At 38.5% G+C, this 22,399-nt stretch overlaps 1 protein-coding gene across 11 annotated transcripts in view; it reads left to right on the top strand.

Annotated features, from left to right (window-relative positions):
- svila (supervillin a) overlaps positions 1 to 22,399 on the top strand; it is a 65,578-nt gene that overhangs the window by 40,643 nt on the left and 2,536 nt on the right. For 6 of the 11 annotated variants that reach the window (XM_063002954.1, XM_063002957.1, XM_063002955.1 and 3 more), the window contains 26 exons: positions 677 to 809; positions 2,267 to 2,311; positions 3,268 to 3,336; positions 4,715 to 4,765; positions 5,347 to 5,515; positions 6,148 to 6,234; positions 8,190 to 8,276; positions 8,401 to 8,575; positions 9,222 to 9,394; positions 9,632 to 9,787; positions 10,312 to 10,448; positions 11,796 to 11,943; positions 12,827 to 12,972; positions 13,060 to 13,235; positions 13,939 to 14,083; positions 14,179 to 14,372; positions 14,542 to 14,624; positions 15,246 to 15,394; positions 15,519 to 15,624; positions 17,005 to 17,212; positions 17,797 to 17,930; positions 18,016 to 18,171; positions 18,669 to 18,812; positions 20,646 to 20,767; positions 21,843 to 21,998; positions 22,334 to 22,354. In XM_063002954.1, the coding sequence (XP_062859024.1) occupies positions 677 to 809; positions 2,267 to 2,311; positions 3,268 to 3,336; positions 4,715 to 4,765; positions 5,347 to 5,515; positions 6,148 to 6,234; positions 8,190 to 8,276; positions 8,401 to 8,575; positions 9,222 to 9,394; positions 9,632 to 9,787; positions 10,312 to 10,448; positions 11,796 to 11,943; positions 12,827 to 12,972; positions 13,060 to 13,235; positions 13,939 to 14,083; positions 14,179 to 14,372; positions 14,542 to 14,624; positions 15,246 to 15,394; positions 15,519 to 15,624; positions 17,005 to 17,212; positions 17,797 to 17,930; positions 18,016 to 18,171; positions 18,669 to 18,812; positions 20,646 to 20,767; positions 21,843 to 21,998; positions 22,334 to 22,354 (3,370 nt within the window). The remainder of the gene's footprint in view (positions 1 to 676; positions 810 to 2,266; positions 2,312 to 3,267; positions 3,337 to 4,714; positions 4,766 to 5,346; positions 5,516 to 6,147; positions 6,235 to 8,189; positions 8,277 to 8,400; positions 8,576 to 9,221; positions 9,395 to 9,631; positions 9,788 to 10,311; positions 10,449 to 11,795; positions 11,944 to 12,826; positions 12,973 to 13,059; positions 13,236 to 13,938; positions 14,084 to 14,178; positions 14,373 to 14,541; positions 14,625 to 15,245; positions 15,395 to 15,518; positions 15,625 to 17,004; positions 17,213 to 17,796; positions 17,931 to 18,015; positions 18,172 to 18,668; positions 18,813 to 20,645; positions 20,768 to 21,842; positions 21,999 to 22,333; positions 22,355 to 22,399) is intronic. The other 5 variants (XM_063002951.1, XM_063002952.1, XM_063002956.1 and 2 more) reach the window with 5 other exon arrangements.

Raw genomic sequence — 22,399 nt, 5'->3', positions numbered from 1 at the left:
GAATATCTGGATCAGTCGGTTGCGACTGGCAATGAGTGTGGTGAGGGGGACAATATAGTTTCTATCAGAATACATCGGCACACTTCATTACAAAAAAATATTTATTAACCTCCAATTCGCTACAGAACAAAACAATCCCTGCTGGTCGCGTTGCCAAATCCACTCAGATTATTTATTTTTTCTCTTTGATTTTACGCTGCATATCGGCACACAAACATCTTTGATCGCTCGCTACTTGTTGACGTGCATTTTTGGACATGGTATCCTCTTCACTTCTCACGTTTGTTTTCCTGACAAAATGTAGTTTGGGAGACCAGAGAAGCTCGCCTGAGATTCCAGTTGGTGATAGATGGTGTAGTGTGAAACCCCCTATCACCGATCAGTCATGTAGTGTGAAAGCCACACCGACTTAAAAGACTCCTGATTACAAGAGATCCAGTTGTGTAGTGTGAACTGTACAGCGACCTGACAACTTGAAAAGTTGTGTAGTGTGAACTTGGCAAAACTGTGTGGTGTTTCACTACAGGGTGAAATGGTTGTATAACCTATCTGCTTAATATGAATCTGTTTTTGCTCTCTGGTCATTGGAACGCTGTAAAATGTTGCACATGTTCCTACTTTTAAATACGTATCAAGCTCCTGTTTGTTTTCCTAATGTGTGTGTTTGTGTGTGCAGGCTTGCTCTGCTGAGGAAGAGTGGTGAGGAAGACTGGAGGAACAGGATCAATAAGAATCAGGATGCTGTGAAGGTGGCGCTTTCAGAAAAACATTCTCAGCTGTGGGAGGTAGAGCAGACCTTTAAGAAGAAGGTAACCCCTAAACCATTATTTCCTTTCTATATTTGAGAGCAGGCTTTAGTTTAGCTTGTAATGTAATGCTAGAAAGTCCTGGTGGCCAAATGGTGTTGACACTGGGTTTATTTTTCTTTCTTTTTTTGCATGTTTGGTTTATTGTTTTCTTTACTGTTTGTTTTTTGAGATGCTGGTGGTGCCATTAGTCAGTCAACAGTTCTAGGACAATGAGTCACATGACATTTGCAGCTCAGGTCATTGGCTCAAATTTGAATGGAAAAACTTACTTTTTACATTACTGATCAAAACATTTTAGAAATGACTAGCATACTTTATTTAGTTCTAACAGCTTGGACTACAGTGATATTCTTTTAATGTATTTATTCAATCTCTGAAACACATTTTGCACAGATACAGTGGAAAAAAATTACACTCTTACATATATTTTGTGATATTAAGCCAGCAATAATGATCAGTTAAAAAATTATATCTTTAATGTAACCTTATATTCAGCAAAATATTAGTAGATTAATAAATTCTTTATTATTTGAAAAAAACCTTGAATTAAAACTTCAACAACTTGGTAGCTCAAATGTTCAAGCTCTCAGAATGGAGGCTGTGGCTGTGTTCAGTATAACATACAATGTGGCCTGAGCTGACATAACATAGACAGAATTAGAGAATTTTAGTTGCTTTCAGTTTCTTTCATCAATTAGGAGAGGTGTAAATGGGATTTTGAATGCATTGTGTGTACCATGTATAAATCTAGTGCTGTAATTAATAGGTAAAGGAAATGTGGTACCACAAGGATGTTGCTAAAATTAGGGTGACCTAGCGAAGTTGGCGACTGGTAATTAGAAAACATGCTGGAGGCTGCAGCCTTTAAAAACCTACATCAAATTTGCCAAAAGCATGATGAGAGGAAGTAGAACCTTTGTGGACATAATTCCAAAAGGCATGTTGGGTGCGAAAACAACACTGGGGGCATCACCAAAAGAACATCATACCCATGGTGAAACACGATGGTGGCAGCATTATATTTTGGGCCTTATTTTGGCTGGATCTTGGGTTTTATTCAGGGTGGGGGCGGCTGGGTCAACGGAAGAATAGCTTCACCAGAAGAAGACCAAAGGTCTGGGCCCTAGCCAGAGCCCAGACCTAAATTTAAATTAAGCTTTGCGGGGTAACCTGAAGGAAGCTGTACACAAGATGTCATCACAATCTGACAGATTTGGAGAGCATTTGCAAGAAATAATGGGCAAAGATTGCCATCTCAAGATGTGCCATGCTGATAGACTCCTACCCAAAAAGACATCATAACATCTAATGACTTCAATGTTAGTTTAACCTCATTATTGTACTTTTTTTATCCACACCCAAAAGGTGATTTAAAAACTACATTAAAATATATTACAAATATAGTTTTTTAATGGGTCTTTAGGGAGATAATTGTTCTTATAATATGTCCTTTTTAGGGACATGGCATAATAGATGACCTTGCGATTTCTGATCAGCTCTGGGTAAGATTCACTGTCTCTGCTACGAGCATTATTTACAGTGGCTGGTGGTGTAGAAAATATTTTGTGTTTGATCTCACTGGCATGGTGATGGTTTGTGGTGCTGGTGTTTTAGAATTGCTGTTTTGGTGGTTTGTGACTTGTTTGCTTGTGGTGGTGGATTTATTTGATACTTTAAACTGTTATGATAAAATGTCGTAAACATTGCTGGTTTGGGGAAAAAACAAGGCCTTTTTAAATTATTATTTTTTTGAGTATTTGTCCCCCAATTGTCCTCCCAATCTAGGCTGTTATCGATTTGTATTTTCACCTCTACTGCTGCAGACCCCTACTCCTGACCGAGGAGGGCCATAACTAACACGTGCCCCCTTGAACAAGTGTGCAGTAGCCGACCGCTTCTTTTCAACTAAACAAGGCGGGTTCGTGTGGGGATCCGTATCACGCATGGAGAGTCAAGCATCCCCATTATCCCCTTTGTGCAGGCGCCATCTATCAGCAAGCAGAGGGTCATAATCCCCACAGCCTCTCTCCCTCACTCAGACCAGCCAATCATTGTGCGTGTATGCACCCGGCTGGCTGTTAGCAGAGCTGAGATTTGAACTCACAAGCTTGAGATGTCAGCACTGGTGGGCTAGCGTGCAGTTAGTCTGCCATTTAAATCAATGACTTGTGATGTTCTCTATGTTTGTAATCACTCTTATATTCAATGCCAGCATGGATCATTTAATTTTTCTCATTTCCATGTTCCTGCGTTCATTCTATGTTGGTGTGTGTGGTGTTGTATATTGTAAAGTGATTAAGCCTTAAATTTCAGTAGTTTCTAATGCTTTAAGTAAAAACATCACTTTTATTTAAATGAATATATGCTGCTTTTTATTTTCAAGTAGTCATCTTGCTTACATCTTGCTCTCTTTGTTTCCATCTCGCTGTGTTGCCCATATGCTTTTGCTTATTTATAGGAGCCAGTTTTTTCTTCCACTTTTACGTGCTCCCCTGAGTCTCTGGATCTCACTGACTCTTCTCTCCAGGTGAGAGAACCAGTCATCCAACCTTTCCTCACATACAGTATGAAAAAATATTTGCCCCCTTTTCAATTTCTTCTATTTTTGCACATATATTACACGTTTCAGATCATTACTTTGATTTTAATATTAAACATGGATAACCTAAGTAAACAGTTTTTTTAAATGTTGATTTTATTTACTGAGGGGGGAAAGTTTCAGTCATACCTGGCCTTATGTAAAAAAGTTTTATGCATCCACTAAATCAGGAAGGGGTAAACGCTTTTACTATGTGCCAGGTTTTAATTATGATTTCAGTATACTCAGTATACACTCTACATTTATGTTTTCAGCATTTAGCAGATGCTTTTGTCCAAAGCGACAGTACTGTGATGGTATATATTGTCTAAGCAATTGAAGGTTAAGGGCCTTGCTCAAGGGCCCAACAGTGGCAACCTAGCAGTGGTGGGGCTTGAACCATCGGCCTTTCGATTACTTATCTAGTACCTTAACCGCTAGGCTACAACTGCCCTACGAACAATACACAATATTTACATTACATTTGACGTTTTCTGCATTTAGCAGATGCTTTCATCCAAAGCGACTTACAGTACTTTTACAGTATATTGTCTAAGCAATTGAAGGTTAAGGGCCAGAAGTAGCACATGCCCCATCTATTGTGAACAGTAGCCGACCGCTTCTTTTTACCTGCGCAAGGCGGATTAATATGGGGATCCGTATCACGCGTGTAGAGTCAAGCATCCCCATTATCCCCGTTGTGCAGGCGCCATCTATCTGCCAGCAGATGTCATAATCCTCACAGCCTCCCTCCCTCACTCAGACCAGCCAATCATTGTGCGTGTATGCACCCGGCTGGCTGTTAGCAGAGCTGAGATTTGGACTCACAAGCTCGAGATGTCGGCACTGGTGGGCTAGCGTGCAGTTAGTCTTCCATTTAAATCAATGACGTGATGTTCTCCATGTTTGCCCTACGAACAATACACAATATTTACATTACATTTTACGTTTTCTTCATTTAGCAGATGCTTTCATCCAAAGCGACCTACAGTACTTTTACAGTATATTGTCTAAGCAATTAAAGGTTAAGGGCCTTGATCAAGGACCCAACGGTGGCAACCTGTCAATCGTGGGGCTTGAACCAGTGACCTTTCAATTACTAGTCCAGTACCTTAACCGCTAGGCTACAGCTGCCCTATACTATTCTTTATATAGTGTAGTTTTTAAAGCTAGGTAAAGGTTGGTAAGAATTAAAATAACATATGTTGGTGCCGCTTTTGCTATCTTTAGAAACATGGTAAATACTGCATCATTTCATCTGTCATCTCCTTTTTCTTTTCCAACCCTGTCTGTTTTTTCCCCTTCTTCTCACTTTGCACCCATGAAGGCAAAACCACTATCTGTGCAGGCAGATGAACGTCATCCCTGGAGACGCAAGGTGCCCATATAGTTTAATAGCAGAAACTCACTGATCCTGCACTAATCCATGAGTGTTTGTTGTTTGTTGCTTTAAGTATTGTTTTTTATATTTGTTTTTTAGCCACTTGTCTTAATTATTTGTGTGGTTTGAAATGTTACTAGCCTGTTTGTGTGATTCAAAAGTATAAGATTTTATTAAGATGATGATTCATAAATATGCTGTACAGTGATATTTTTGTATAGGGGAGAAAAAAACATTTATGAAATTCTATGAAATGTATGTTTTAAATGACCTATATTCGCTTTATATTAATTGTACAATTTGTCCGTTGCTGTCAAGCATGATCACAGCAGATAAAAAATTATTACAGAAACTAACCTAAAACAGTTTCTTTCATTTAAACCCTTTTTACCTGTGCCATACCAATAAATGCATTTTCTATAATTTGGGCTTAAAAATATTAGATTTCTCACAATAACTCGAATAAAACATTGCTAATAATGTAATGCAATTCATTACGTAAAGCTTTTACATTAAAATTCATCAAGATTTATAGTATTGTCTTTTTATTAATTTATTTTCTTTCCCTTGTTATCCAGAGGATAGGAGATAAGGTGGTGGAGAGTCACTGGTCTGAAAACATTGAGATGTCCATTCAGGAACGTAAGCAACTCATCACAGCTCAGGAGAATTCCTGGAAGGTCAAAGGACACGGCTCTGCCAACGACTCCACTCAGTTTACTGTGGCTGGCCGAATGGTCAAGAAAGGTCAGTCTGTGTTTTGCTTTTACTCATTTGTTTAGCTTCTTGCTCTTTTGTGTGTATATTTATCTACACTTTATAGCAAGTATTTGAACACCTGACCATGAGCTTATTGGACATCTCATTTCAAAAACGATTGGTATTAAAAGAGAGCGACACCTGTATGATCTTCTTGGCTATAACAACATCCACACTTCTGAGGTGGCTTCTCAAAAGGCTTTTCACAAGTATATCTGTAGGACTTTTTGCCCAAGTAGCTTTTGTATGGCTGGGCACTGATGTTGGTCAAGAAAGCTTCAGCTGATGTTTACTATAAAGCTGTTGAGTGGGGCTGAGGTCAGGGCTCTGTGCAGTACACCAGAGTTTCTTTAAGCCTAACTTCTTCATGTCAATTTAGAAAACTTGTACATAATAAAGTTTAGGTACAAGAAACTAAAGACTGGATACGCTATAGACTAGGCAGTCAGAATAAATAAATGGCTATTTACATACTATGAACTGATGAACCAGGTGTATATCATGTGAACAGCCATTGATGATCATCATACATGAGCAAAAGAACTGTAATTATAATGTATCCTGTTAATGTGCAGCCCCAGTACAGCTGGTCAAGTTGTTTTTGCATACATGTGTTACAGGTCTGGCAGCCCCAGTGGCACTTACAAATCCAGTACTTGTTTCTCCACCACTTAAAAGCAAGAATTCCATCTCCAAACCACAAGGAGGTAAACATCCTCCCTGCACATTTATGTTATTTATACTGTATATTCATGTTTGCATTTAATTATTTATTAATGGTATACCACAGTGGCAGTAATATTGTTCTGTAACGATTAACAAAAAATGTGATTATATTTTTTCACTGATTTACAAATGAGTTGTTAAATGTTACAAATTATTATTATTACTATTATTATTTTATTTTTATTGTTCAAGTCAATTCTGTATCCATATGGCAACCATGTGGACAGTGTTTCTCCAAGACTTCCTGTCTTTTGTTTGAGTCTTAGTTCTTAATGGCTCATTTATTGTTCCTGTAATTGTATCCATCTTGTTGCTGGCTGTCTTCATCTTTTACTTTTAACTTTTCCAAACATAATAGTCTTTAACAACGTATAGTCTTCTCATACTGTATACAAAAATAAAGCTTTATTTTGATTGCCTGGACTTTGAGTAAGAGGTTGGGTTTGATTTGTACAAGGATCAGTTTCTTGGTGTTCTGTGGTACTCTCAAAAGTCTTCAACAGCACCAAAATGTAAAGGGCAGTACACTCTTCTGTCCTGCTTTTTATTGTTCAGAGAGAACACCATAGTCTGAACAATACTTTCGTTTGGTTGAAGGAACCTAAAAAGATCTTTAGATGTAAAAATCTCTCTCTCCCATCTTAGTCTGCCAAGTGACAGTCTGTGTATTATTTCCTATATCCTTTGTTCTTGATCCAAGTAGGCAAAAGCTGTCCCACTTAATTTCAATCAGTGCTAAAGTAATTTGTGTTTTATGTTGTCATGACCTGTGTTCTTTGTATTAAGTCCCAAGTCCTCCTGTTTTTTTGCTGTCATCTGCATATTGAAGGTTATTGATGTTTTTTCCACCAATTTGAACCTCTACTTATCTTCCTCCAGTCCTGCTTCTCTCTTTTATTCAGTGTACATGTTGTACTGGAATTGTGACAGAATGCAGCCTTTATTTCCCTCACCAATGTTGAACCAGTTGGTTTGTCCATTTTCTGTCATGACTGGGGCTTGTTGATTGCTTTTGAGATTAGAACGATGAAATGTTCTGGTATTATCATTTTCATGAGGACTTTCCATTATTTGGTGTGGTAAAAGCTTTGTTGTAATCAGTGGAGCACATGCCAATATATGAAGAATCTTTAGCAAAGATTTAACTTATGTGGGTGGGGTAGCACTGTCGCCTCACAGCAAGAAGGTCCTGGGTTTGATCCCCAGGTGGGGCGGTCCAGGTCCTTTCTGTGTAGAGTTTGCATGTTCTCCCCGTGTCTGCGTGGCTTTACTCCGGGTGCTCCGGTTTCCTCCCACAGTCCAAAGACATGCAAGTGAGGTGAATTGGAGATACAAAATTGTCCATGACTGTGTTCGATATAACTGTGTGAACTGATAAACCTTGAGTAATGAGTAACTACTGTTCCTGTCATGAATGTAACCAAAGTGTAAAACATGACTTTAAAATCCTAATAAACAAACAAACTTATGTGGGTTATGAGAGATATTTTATGATATTGTACTATTGGGATATAAACTGATCTCTTCTAATCTGCTACCCATCAAGTGATTTTCCAGATTTGTTGCAATAATTTGGACATCACCATAAGTGAATGCTTTTCAGAATTTTGAAATACAGTGTACTGTCAAATGTGTTCGATTTTGTAGGTGTATAGTGTGTTGATATACATTCCACAGCTCTGACTTTGTTTGACTATACTGTGCTTTCATATCAAGTCCAAATTCTGCCTACCAGTATAATATTTATAGTCATTATCTTTAGACAGCCATTCAGATTTAACTGCTGCATTTAAAAACATTTAGGATTTTCTGGTTCATTAGCCAAATTTAGCTTCTAACTGGCAAGATGAATATGTAATTCTGCAACAGCATGATTATGTCAATGTTATCAAGAACTAATATGTGTTTTCTATTTTTCCAATTACTGCAATTTCAGAGATTGAAGTGAGAGAGGACATGACTGTTGAGTCAGATAAGAAGCTGGATAAACTTGAGTCCTTTTTGGGTCGACTTAATAGTAAATGTAAGCAAACTCAGTTCAGTTACAGCAGTCCTTGTCATAAGTTCATAGTATAAACTTATGCTGAAATGTGTACTTGATATATTTTAATGTACCTGCTTGTCCATTTCTCTCTGTGTTTGAGCAGGTGGGCTGCCGGAGACAACTCTAACAGTCACAGAGAAAAAGATTAAAGAAGTTATGACTTTGGATGATGAGTGCTTTGATAAGTTCTACAAGCACACAGAGGAACTTGCTAATGTTACCAGCAAAGTGGAAATTGACGATGACTTTGATGCTATCTTTGGAAACCAAATGTCTATGTAAGACCTAGGTTTAATCAGAGTTCAGTTTTGTTTAAACAGGATCTGGGGTGAATCCATTTTAAATTATATGTTTACAGTATAAAAAAATATTTAATATACTGTACAGTATCCCTTACTTTTAAACATGCAAGTCCTTTTTCCAAGCAAAAGAAAAAGGCTTGATTTGCAAAGTGCAAATTTAAACTCTAAACTCGAGTATGGGCTGATTCAGCAATCATCAGTTTGTTTTTAAAAAGAAAGTACTAGTTTTATCTGACCATAAAACCTTATTTAACCTTTTCGGCTGGCATGGTGGCTCGGTGGGTAGCGCTGTCGCCTCACAGCAAGAAGGTCCTGGGGTCGATCCCCAGGTGGGGCGGTCTGGGTCCTTTCTGTGTGGAGTTCACATGTTCTCCCCCTGTCTGCTTGGGTTTCCTCAGTCCAAAACATTCAAGTGAGGTGAATTGGAGATACAAAATTGTCCATGACTCTGTTTGACATTAAACTTGTGAACTGATGAATTTTGTGTAAATGTGTTTTTGCATGTACATAATATTTTTTTTATACAAGAAGTTGGTCTAAAAAGGTTTATTTTTTACAATCACAGAGACATGAGACACGTTTATATGTTAAAAGCTTTGACCTTTTTATTGTTTGTTTTTAGGCTGACTTCTGAAATGGTGCAGCACAAGCGTGCAATGCGCCCAGCTCGAAACGTACAGTCATCCAGAAACCCTTTAAAGCTGTTAGCTTCTCGAGAGGACATTAGACATGAGTACACAGAGCAAAGACTCAACATCGCCGTGCTTGAGAGCAGAAGGATCCGGGAGGAGAAAAGTGAGTAACATCCAATCACAATTGTTCAATTGCTTAAACTTATTTATGCTAAGCTGTTTTTTAAGGCTGCTGTTGTGGTAAAACGTGCATCTATATGAACACACATATTTGCAACTGAAAACACACATACATGCTACTGCACTGTGGACTGTATGGACTGGTATTTTGTGTGCTTGATATTTTACAATGCTCTTCTAAAGCATAAGTCTTTCTGTTTTTTTTCCCTTTTTCTTTTAGTAAATAAGAACAGTGGCTTTTCAGCAGTGGCTCTGGCTGGCTTAGCGAGTAAAGAAAACTTTGGCAGTGTGAATCTGCGCAGTGTGAAGGTTGCTGAGCAGAGCTCCCACAGCAGTGCCATGCCCTACAAGGCCACCATGCTCATGCAGGTCAAAGGTGAGTGGCTTAACCAGCCTTGAGTTAGGAGATAAAAAGTAAATCAAGTATGTGGAAATACAAGTGATGTTTAAAAGACACAGTGGTAGTCTAGTGGGTAGAGCTTTTGGCTCTCTCGAAAGGTTGAGAGTTTGAATCTCAGCTCTGACATATAACCACTGTTGTGTCCTTGAGCCAAGGCTCTTAATCCTCTCAGCTCCAGGGGCGCCGTACAATGACATGTCCAAAGACATGCAAGTGAAGTAAATTGGAAATACAAAATTGTCCAAAACATGTGAACTGATGAATCTTGTGTAATGAGCAACTACCAGTTCAGTCATGAATGTAACCAAAGTGTGTAAACTTGATGTTAAAATCCTAATAAATAAATAAATAAATAATTAGGAGTGGTGTCCACACATTTGGGTGTAAATTGTACCTTAAAAGATGATAACCTTTGCTTATTTAACAAGTGAATTTGTCATGTAGTTCATGTAGAGAAAGCAATAAAGCAAGAATTTTTATTTTATTTTATTATAAACAAGGTCGACGGCATGTCCAAACAAGGCTAGTTGAGCCTAGAGCTTCCTCTCTGAACAGTGGGGATTGCTTCCTGCTGATTACACATCATCACTGCTTCATCTGGGTTGGAGAGTTTGCAAATGTCATTGAGAAGGCAAAAGTAAGTGCATTGACACAACTCATTCTTGTAAACACAAACACACACATACAGAGTAAACTGTGCAATTTTCAGTAAAGATTTTCACAAGCACTTTTGTTTTGTCCATCATTAAATCAGTGAAGGTTTTACTATCCAATGACTTGTTGTAAACAAAATGAGAGAGTGAAGGAAACTAAGACTGAGCATCCTAAAAATGTAATCATGAGAAGCACATTAGAACTTGGTTGTAAAAATTATACCTTTGGGTATAATAGCCTAAAAGTCAGCTGCAAATGAACTTGAGGAGAAGTTTTGTGTTCCACTAAATACTTAATTAACAGTCTTTGTTTAGCATATTAGAAGTAAAATGTCAGTGTCCTAAACTACAAATTCTCTATGTTGAGCACTGGTGGGCAAAAACACAACCACCATGCAAATTTGGGCAAGGAAATACAAAAGCTATTATACTACATAACATGATGGGTGACATGTTTTAAATGCCAGTTTTTATGCTGGGCAGCTTCTGGAGAATAGCATGTTTTAAAATTTGATGTCAGTATATAAAATCATAAGTCTTATAACAATACATGGACAGATAATAGCCAGTCAGTTTTTGGTTGTTTTTGATGTTTGTGGTTTGGGTGACAAGTGCAAGTCCTTCACATGCAGAAAGGCATGAGAAATAACCACAGAGCTGTTTTGACATTATACCAGAAGCAGGAAGTTGGTTGTAAAAGACAGGAAATGTCTCAAAAAGTGAACAGCTGTCATACAAGCCAAAAGATTTTATGATTTAATTAGAAATGTCATTCATATTTATATGGCAGGGGAGTTTATGTTTCAGTTTAAGGCAGAAACCTCCATGCTGTTATACTCAATAAGTACTGACTGATCTTGATTCATATAGCAGTCTGGTTTCAAGGAATAAGGTGTTAATCAATAAACTCATGATTCAGTTTTTAATAGTATTTTTAATAACAATCAGATTTATTTTGCAACAGAATTGTGTTTGCTCTGTTATCCTATTCTGATTAGTTTAAAATGTGTTGTTGGTATAACCATTGATGATCAAAGATCTCAGAGAACATAACTGGCATAGCATCCTTACCACACTGTTAGTGTCCACTAGCAGCTAAATTAACTTTAACTTTATGTATGCAACATGGAATGTAGTAATGGTAATGGTATACATGCTGTGGTAATGTTTTATGTGCTAAATAAATAAATTTGGGCTAAAATCCATTTTTATTACAATTTTGAAAGTCTGATAACTATGTTGCTTTCTGTTTACAGTATAATAAGCACTTAAGTAATGTGGTAACTGTTTTGTTGAGGTAATAACAGGTTATATTGATCAAATCCACACAGGCTGCAGAACTGGCAACTTTTATCCAGACCAAGCATGACCTTGGCTGCAGAGCTCAATATGTTCAACCCATAGAAGAAGGCATCAATACCCACAGCCATGGAGCCAAGGAGTTCTGGAAGATTCTTGGAGGGCAGGCAAGCTATCAAGGTATGTCTTCTCATAAATATTCTTGGTACATCTTGATCCCAAGCAAATCTGGAATACGCAGTATAACAGTTTTATTGTAATGTACATGTGCATATGTATATATGACAACTAAAAGCGGTCTGTTCTTTCAAGGTCTTCGGTGCAAGCACATGTAAACCCTCTTATATTGTCTAGTGTCTATTTCTGCAAATTAACCTGTATTTCAATGGCAAATTCAGATGAGAGAAATACTGTAACAATTTATTTGTATTATACAGAGGGATGTAAAGTTTAAATTTCTTTTAAACAATAAACTGCCATTTGTCGATGGATAACCAATAACCAAAAGCATATAACTTTCCATCAAATTATAAAACAAAGGACAGTTTCATATCAACAAGTCTTAATGCTTTATTGATTTGAATATTAAAACATAGTGAATGTGGCAGTAATGTAGAACAGTAAGGGTATTGTAAACACCATGAGCAGAACCAGTTCAGCTCTCAAAACACTGTCAGTATATTAAAGCTATTCCTGACAACATTAGTGTAATTATTATGACAAGCACATTTTAACCTTTTATACTGGGATATGATGCAAAATATCCACACTTTTATATAAATTATAGAATTTAACATGCAGTCTGATGTCATAGTGACACAAACTAGCTTAACAGTTCAGCCATTCTTTTGCATTTTTCGTTTAGAAACTCCATGTGCTGCTGTACACAGAGCTGGAGCATGTGCAATAGGGGTGGCTAAGAGTGGGTTTCAAATTGGTGTTCTAACTCTGGAATCAAACTTCAGCTGTTTGAAATGAATTTAAATGACATTTTAACTGATGTTTACCAAACAATGCCTTTTTGTTGGTTAACCGGTGATCATTGACATCCCTAATTCCACAGTTGCAGGGAATCCAGACGAAGACGAGTTTTATGAGAGAGCCATAGTGGAGACGAACTGTGTTTACAAACTTCTGGGTGACAAGCTGGTTCCCGATGATGACTACTGGGGCAGAGTGCCACGATGCTCTATGCTCAGTCCAACAGAGGTCAGCTGATAACCCTGTTTTTTCAGTAAATTCTAAACATATTTATGTAGCATGTTAAATGTAAATGTGACATTTGGTTGTTTGCAGGTGCTGGTATTTGATTTTGGCAGTGAGGTATACGTGTGGCATGGTAAAGAGGTATCCCTGGCACAGAGGAAAGTGGCATTTCAGCTGGCAAAGCACCTGTGGAATGGGACCTTTGACTACACGACCTGTGATATTAACCCACTGGACCCAGGAGAGTGCAACTCACTTATACCCAGGTCTGCACAAATGCACAACCAACACTGGTGATTTTTTCCTGATATTTTATTTACTTTGTACTTTTTTTTTTTTTTTAAATAAGTGTAACATAATTTAGGAGATTATGCCTTGGAACCACATTTTTAAAGCATTTTAACAACGTGTGGAAAATGCTGGTTTTCCGCCATGGCCCCTGGTTGAGAACCTCTAGTCTACAGGAGGGCTCCAGGTCCAAGTATTTTTTACTATTATTACATGGCCCATGAACCAAAAAGCTTTGTCTTCATTTATTACATGTTAACGTGATAAGTTACAGAAGTTTAATAATTAAATTTTACATTAAAAAAATCTTTAAAACCAAAATTTTTTTTCTCTTTTGATTATTTCTTTTTTATAGGTCTGAGTAGTATGACATAGGTAACTGATGTAGAAGTTCCCATTAGCCACTTGAAGGGTTCTTTTTGGGTCACTTGTGGTTGAGAGTACCTTTTTTTTTTTGAGGCTTTGCTTTTGCTACTTTTTTTTGTGTACACATTGACTATAACAGTGTTTATTAAATGTGTTGATGCATGCTTAATAATCCAGGTACACAAATCCACAAAGTTGAATCAGACTGAATAAGTCATTCGGATTGAGTGATGAAACATTTCTCTACAACAAACTTGTGTCCAGATGAACTGATTCAACTTTGTGGATGTTTATTAAATGGTTTGTGTGTTTTAGGAAGGGACAGGGCAGGCCAGACTGGGCTGTGTTTGGTAGGCTGACCCAGCACAATGAGACAACCCTGTTCAAAGAGAAATTTCTTGACTGGAATGACTCCAAGGATCCAAAGAAGAACGACTGCACACAATCTGTTGAGCACAAGGTGATTTCATTTTATAACAAACATGTATAATCACCCTACAGGAAGATAGCAAAAGTTCTAGAAAGGTGGTTATTTACTTGATCTTAATGCCGCAGGAGTTACCGAGTGGTGAATGCCGGCCGTATGATGTCTCTTTGATGTTGTCCTCGACGTGTGCACCCGTTCGGACCATTCTGGATGGTGTAGATGTTGGGCGAGGTTATGGATTGGTAGAGGGGGATGACAGGAGGAACTTTGAGATCAGCACACTGTCTGTGGATGTGTGGCATATTCTGGAGTTTGACTACAGGTACAAAGCTGATCATTTACCTTAATTGTCATGCTTTATTTGAATAAATAATTAAAGTAAAAATGAGTTAGTTGATGTACATTTTATATTGTTTTAACATTTAGTTGAATTAAATGATTTTTTTTTTTCTCCCCCTCCCCCACCCCCACCAAAACCACTGCAATGGTAGTCGCTTACCTAAGCAGAGTATTGGCCAGTTTCATGAGGGAGACACATACGTTGTTAAATGGAAGTACATGGTCAGTGCGGCAGGTAAGCTGTTTCACACAGGTCATCTTTCTTTTTGGTGTATCACAAAAGCATAGTTTTTCAGTATGTTCATTCAACTTTGCCAATAATCAACATTCTGATTTGTGCGAGCTGATGTAGACAGCCTAGTGAAACTATGTAATTTTGTTTTATGTGCAGTAACAAATTGTATATGTTGTGTTACTGCTTATTCAAAGACATTGAAAGTAGACTGTCTTTGTTAGTGATAGTTCAAGAAATAGTTGGTCAATAACTGCAGTTGAATTATTTAAAAATGTTTTACTGTGCAAAAATATTGATTTTTAAAGAATGAAAGCATTGCTAACATAAGGTGGACAAAATTTGGGCACATCATGTACATCACTTGTAATAATTCCACTGTAAAAGTGATTTGTCATCTTAGTTTTTGTTCAGTTTAATAAGAACTTGTAATTTTGTACGTATTGCAGTGTTTAAAATAAATTCCAGTGTAGCTTGGAAGCAAAATACAAGTATACTTATATTCTCTACAAAAGAGGGGCACTGGAGAAAGAGTTTGGGAACCTTTGAATGAATATAATGTAACCTCTGATGATTTTTAAAGGGCTAAAACTCGATGGGGAAACTTTTTGTTTGTATCCTTAGTGGGAAAGAGGCTAAATTCTGAGCGGATTATTGGTCCAGGGAAGGAGAGGTGTGCATATTTTTTCTGGCAGGGTCGTAACTCCACGGTCAGCGAGAAGGGAACATCTGCTCTCATGACTGTGGAGCTGGATGAAGAAAGAGGAGCACAGGTATTTATACCCACTTCTTCATCCTTCTCACACCCTTGTATTTTACGGATTTAAGAAAACATGCTACCTGGATAAGATACTAAAGTTTTAAAGACCTAACAGTAACGTCATGCATATGTTATAGGTCCAGGTGCAGCAGGGAAAGGAACCCCCGTGTTTCTTACAGTGTTTCAATGGAGGGATGATGGTTCATGCCGGAAAGAGAGAAGAAGAGGAGGAAAATGCACAAAGTAGGCAAATTATATGCATATACATTCAATTTAATTAGAGGCACTATAGCAACACTAGGTCAGACCCCAAGGTTTCCCACATTCATTCCATATATCTACTAGATCCCAAATATCTGAGATGACTTTGTGACATGGCACATTATTATACTAGAGGTTGACATTATAGGAATAGGCAAATTTTGGCCATAAAATAATGTAATGTATAATTCACATCAACTACCAGTGTAAGTTGTAACCCTGAGCAGGTTGAATCTGTAGATTCAGCCTATTTGCACCAAATCTGACCCTACCATCTATCTGCATCCCTCAAGAATTGTGATTTATCAAACCAGCGACATTTATTTGATTGTTTGTGTGACCCTGTGCCCACTGGTGACAGGAGTGTGGAGCATTATGTGGTGGTTTGCTTTTCGCTTTATGCTTTTCTTCTCACTACTGTTGTAAAGAATGAAAAGTTGCCATAGCCTTCCTGTCTTTATGAACAAGTCTGGACATTGTCCACATATTTCTCTCATCAAGAAAGTGTTTTTGCCTGCAATTCACTGAATATTTTTGTTTATATCATTTTGTGTATTTTAAGATAAGCAGTTTCTGACTCAGACCAGCCAGTTTGGCACCAACATTTTTAGTCACTCAGTTCACTTTTTTTTTTTTTTTTTTTTCCCCAATGGTCAGACAATGAATGTAAATAATACAGTGTATGTGTTTATACAGGCAGATTTGACCAGTAGATTATACCAAAAGAACAAGGTGGCCAGTAGATACACTCTTCAATTTTAAACCTTTAAATACCATGAACCAGAATAAGCAAGGTTATTTACTATTTATTGGGGTTAAGGCCAGACATGTTAAGAAAGACACATTGAATATCTTTTGCCATGATTATTAATTTCTCTTTAACTCTATCTGCACGATGACTAAATGAGCAGTTGATTTAAACGTTCTGAAAAGAAAAACAGTAGGGTGGGAAAATATAGGGTGAAAATATGTATTTTTACTTCTAACATATTACATTCCTATTTCTTGCCTGTCACTCATTGTCAGAGGGTAAAACAGGAAACGGCTATCTGGTTTTCATACTGTGTACCGGGTGATTAGAGCAGCTGATGTTTTTTCAGAGAATACTGGGTCACACCACTGGATTGCCTTTACGTTGCATAAACAAACATACACAGATGACCGATCAATGTGAAACACTAGCTTGGGCTTAACTGGAACATTGCTTTTGGAAAACATTTTCCACTTTCAACTATTGTTCTTTATTTTATTGTCTATGAATTTTAGTTTTAGTTTGTTGTGTAAGTGATCATCAGTTAATTTTAAGCACATCAGCCATCAGTCTTTCTGAGTCCTAAATTCATTTAAAATGTTTGTGTGCAGATGACTGGCGCCTGTGCTGTGTTAGAGGTGAGAAGCCAGTGGAAGGCCACCTGCTGGAGGTGGTGTGTCACTGCAGCAGTCTGCGCTCTCGCACCTCCATGATTCTGCTCAACATCCCTAAAGCCAGCATTTATCTGTGGCATGGCTGCAAAGCTCAGACACACACAAGGGATGTGGCCCGTACCACCGCTAACAAGATCAAAGAGCAGTAAGTGAACTTATACCACATTTTAACATTGTCAGTTACATGTTACATTTAAAACCATGGTTTTAATGAATTATCAAGACATGCTATGTTATTCAAATATAAATTGAATTTAAGATTGAAACATGGGCAGTTCAGGGTTTGAAACACAACAAGAAGGTCCTGGGTTCGATTCCCAGGTGGAGCGGTCTGGTTCCTTTCTGTGTGGAGTCTGCGTGGATTTCCTCCGGGAGCTCCGGTTCCCTTCCACAGTCCAAAGACATGCAAATTAGGTGAATTGGAGATACAAAAATGTCCATGGCTGTGTTTGACATTGAACTAGAACTGATGAATGTTGTGTAACCAGTAACTATCTGTTCTGTCATGAATGTAACCAAAGTGTGTAAAACATGATGTTAAAATCCTAATTAATGATAAATACTCTGGCCAGAGAAGGAAATAACAATCTAGGGTATTTTGTAAAATGGAGGATATTGGTGCCCATTGCAGGGGTAACAATGCATGCACCATTAACTGTAAACAACATCTACACATTTTGAAGCAATATATGCTACGCATGTTGGTCATATCAGCATTTTTATTGACAGGTGTCCTCTGGAGGCAGGACTTCACAGCAGTAGTAAAGTGACCATCCAAGAGTCCGAGGAGGGAACTGAACCAATTGGCTTCTGGGAGGCTCTGGGTAGACGGGACCGGAAAGCATATGATTGCATGATTCATGGTAAGCTAACGTTTAAAGCTGTGTATGTTGTACCTCATATGTTTGTGTGTACTCCGGTTAAAGTGCATCTCTGTCTGTGTCTTAGACCTTGGAAAGTTTAACTTTACACCACGGCTATACCACCTAAGTAGTTCTTCAGGAGAATTTAATGCAGTGGAGCTAATCTGTCCATCTAGAGAGCCAAATTTGGTTAATTCAATGCCCTTTCATCAGGAGGATCTGTACACTGCCTCTCAACCAGGTAAAACGCAACACCAAAGTTAATGACGTTCTTAATGTATGAACACACACCACCTTGTGGAGGGAAAAATTATTACAATACTGTGACCTGTTCCCACCATCCTAAACTGTAGACCCTTTTATTTTTGTACTTTTATTTATGTAAAATGCTCTTGCTGCTTGTTATTTACTCATGTTTAGCAAAGTGAGGAATTTTCTCCTCAAGGCAGGTAGCATCAATACAAAGCCATACATGACATAGTATACACATGGTATTTATTATTGCTGTATAGAACAATCGCAGATTACTAATGGCTAGGTATCAGGGTCCAAATAGCTAGAGCATTCACACTTACAACCATGCTGTTATGTACAGATGTCCCAACTACGTGGTGCTGGTTCATTGTCTGTAATAAAGATCTCATGGAAAGTGTTTGTCTATATTACTGTTAAGAAGAAACCTAATTTACTTGGGCCTGTAATGTAACTTCTGTGTTTTTTTTCTTTTTCTTTTTGTAGCTTTGTTTTTGGTAGATAATCATCATGAGGTATACCTGTGGCAGGGCTGGTGGCCTCAGGACAGTGAAAATACAGGTTCTGCTTGCATCCGATGGGACTTGGACAGGAAGTGTGCAATGGAAACTGTACTCCAGTACTGCCAAAGTAATTAACACACAAGACATATGTATTTAAATGTTATTTGCCATTAGGTGATTATACAGTGTATCACGAAAGTGAGTACACCCCTCACATTTCTGCAAATATTTCATTATATCTTTTCATGGGACAACACTATAGACATGAAACTTGGATATAACTTAGAGTAGTCAGTGTACAGCTTGTATAGCAGTGTAGATTTACTGTCTTCTGAAAATAACTCAACACTCAGCCATTAATGTCTAAATAGCTGGCAACATAAGTGAGTACACCCCACAGTGAACATGTCCAAATTGTGCCCAAATGTGTCGTTGTCCCTCCCTGGTGTCATGTGTCAAGGTCCCAGGTGTAAATGGGGAGCAGGGCTGTTAAATTTGGTGTTTTGGGTACAATTCTCTCATACTGGCCACTGGATATTCAACATGGCACCTCATGGCAAAGAACTCTCTGAGGATGTGAGAAATAGAATTGTTGCTCTCCACAAAGATGGCCTGGGCTATAAGAAGATTGCTAACACCCTGAAACTGAGCTACAGCATGGTGGCCAAGGTCATACAGCGGTTTTCCAGGACAGGTTCCACTCGGAACAGGCTTCGCCAGGGTCGACCAAAGAAGTTGAGTCCACGTGTTCGGCGTCATATCCAGAGGTTGGCTTTAAAAAATAGACACATGAGTGCTGCCAGCATTGCTGCAGAGGTTGAAGACGTGGGAGGTCAGCCTGTCAGTGCTCAGACCATACACCGCATACTGCATCAACTCGGTCTGCATGGTCGTCATTCCAGAAGGAAGCTGACGCACAAGAAAGCCCGCAAACAGTTTGCTGAAGACAAGCAGTCCAAGAACATGGATTACTGGAATGCCCTGTGGTCTGACGAGACCAAGATAAACTTGTTTGGCTCAGATGGTGTCCAGCATGTGTGGCGGCGCCCTGGTGAGAAGTACCAAGACAACTGTATCTTGCCTACAGTCAAGCATGGTGGTGGTAGCATCATGGTCTTGGGCTGCATGAGTGTTGCTGGCACTGGGGAGCTGCAGTTCATTGAGGGAAACATGAATTCCAACATGTACTGTGACATTCTGAAACAGAGCATGATCCCCTCCCTTCGAAAACTGGGCCTCATGGCAGTTTTCCAACAGGATAACGACCCCAAACACAACCTCCAAGATGACAACTGCCTTGCTGAGGAAGCTGAAGGTAAAGGTGATGGACTAAACCCAATTGAGCACCTGTGGCGCATCCTCAAGTGGAAGGTGGAGGAGTTTAAGGTGTCTAACATCCACCAGCTCCGTGATGTCATCACGGAGGAGTGGAAGAGGATTCCAGTAGCAACCTGTGCAGCTCTGGTGAATTCCATGCCCAGGAGGGTTAAGGCAGTGATAATAATGGTGGTCACACAAAATATTGACACTTTAGGCACAATTTGGACATGTTCACTGTGGGGTGTACTCACTTATGTTGCCAGCCATTTAGACATTAATGGCTGAGTGTTGAGTTATTTTCAGAAGACAGTAAATCTACACTGCTATACAAGTTGTACACTGACTACTCTTAGTTATATCCAAGTTTCATGTCTATAGTGTTGTCCCATGAAAAGATATAATGAAATATTTGCAGAAATGTGAGGGGTGTACTCACTTTCGTGATACACTGTACATAAAAATCATTATGGTGTGTGTTTAAATGCATTATGACATTGTATTTTTCACTCTTTTATTGCAAATTCAATACAGAACCTCATTTTGCTTTAAGAGTCAAGCTAGCATGACAACATTGAAATTCATTGAACCTTAAATAATGTTTTTGTGACTTCTTGTTTATGTGGATATTGTGTTTATGCAGGGAAAAATGAGAAGAAGCCTCCAAAAGCTTACCTGATTCATGCAGGACTAGAGCCTCTCACATTTACTAATATGTTTCCCTGCTGGGAGCACAGAGAAGACATTGCTGAGATTACAGAGAAGGTAAAATACACACACATTTAAACAGATTGGTTGCATGCATGATTGCGTACATGGTTTGATGAATGCTTTAGGGTAGGTCATAGTCAGTCCATTTCTTGACTTTGTAGGCAAGCATCATTATTTAAATTGAATGCAGGCACCTACAGGAAACCAGTTAACAGAGAGTGCAGCAGTGGTAATAGGGCACCTCCTGGGGTTATTGCAAACCAGGCATTCAGCTGCATTTTGAATCAGTTGCAGAGGTCTAATGGTGGACATGGGAAGTCCAGCCATAAAAGACAAGAGAGTAGACAAGAATTTAAGTGGTTTTCATAGTGAGGGATTGTTGAATCTTTCTAATGTTGTGGAGGTATAACCAGCATGATTCGGTCAGGTCCATAACATGAGCCAAGAGGGATAGCTGGCTATCCAAAAAAAGTTTTAGTACATGTGATTTGATCTGAGAGTCTTTAGGAGAGATGGCATCTTGGCATGGGATTGTATCTCCAGGAACATACATCAGCTCAGTCTTACTGGGGTTAAGTTTCAGATGATGAGCTGACTTCCAAATTCAGATGTTTGCCAGACATGCAGATATGATACTTGGTGTTTGAAGGAGGAATGACAAGATGAGCTGAATATCATTGACATATGTAGGTGAGGGAGAAAAGATGAGGATTAAGTAGACAGTAAGGACAGATCACTGTGACGTCCAGTTGAAAGATTGCATGTTGTTGTCCCTGAAACCTTCCAGGTTGGAAGCCATTTACTGCCATGCTAAATCAGTAATTCAAATGCAAATAGTTTGAGGGGATCTGGACTGATGATAGTTTGGCTGCTCCAGCAGCATGAAGTCAGATGCCAAGGAAGTGTTAATGATGGATGTGATGATGAAGGGAATGGAGATTGTATAAAGGAATGTAGATAGAATAAGATCCAGCAAGCAGGTTGCAGGGTTTTTGGATAAGAAAACTATGGAAAAAATATGGAACGAATGGTTACAGCCAAAAAAATTTAATCCTACTTCTGAAAAGTCTTAATTTAAGCCTACTTTTAAAATATGGTTGAGGTGAGAAATCCTTACTCTGTGTTGTAGGAAGCAGAAGTATGTAATCAGATTATTCTAGTGGAAGATGTGTTGGCCAGACTGTGCAAGACCACTTATCCACTTGCTGATCTCATGGCCCGGCCCTTACCAGAAGGCGTTGATCCTCTGCACCTTGAGATGTATCTATCAGATGAAGATTTTGAGGTGAGATTTCAACCTGCTTCTTGACTATAAATGTAACATGTGCAATAGTTACTTCACTTTGTATTTTTCACACTGACTTTAGCACTGCATTTACAGTACACAATTACAAACAACACAATTAGCTACATCTTTATTTTCGTCAACAGGAAACTTGTCCATTGTGATGAGACATTCAGCATCATTTTGTTTTGTGTGCCCTCATCTTGATTAGTCTGTCTTTCGTCCCTCTATCATAATTTACCCTCTATATCCTTGTCAGCTTTTCACAAAATCTTATCTTCTATCTTGGCATAATCTTGCATCTGACAGTGGTTACATTTTCCTTTCAACCTCAGGGTGTAGGGGCATATGGGAAGGTGAGTTTTTAAACAGTCCTGGTGTTTCTCCACATCCACAAAATG

This window comes from Trichomycterus rosablanca, chromosome 10, assembly GCF_030014385.1.
Source record: "Trichomycterus rosablanca isolate fTriRos1 chromosome 10, fTriRos1.hap1, whole genome shotgun sequence".
Taxonomy (NCBI): domain Eukaryota; kingdom Metazoa; phylum Chordata; class Actinopteri; order Siluriformes; family Trichomycteridae; genus Trichomycterus; species Trichomycterus rosablanca.
This window is presented reverse-complemented; position numbering and strand designations above follow the sequence as displayed.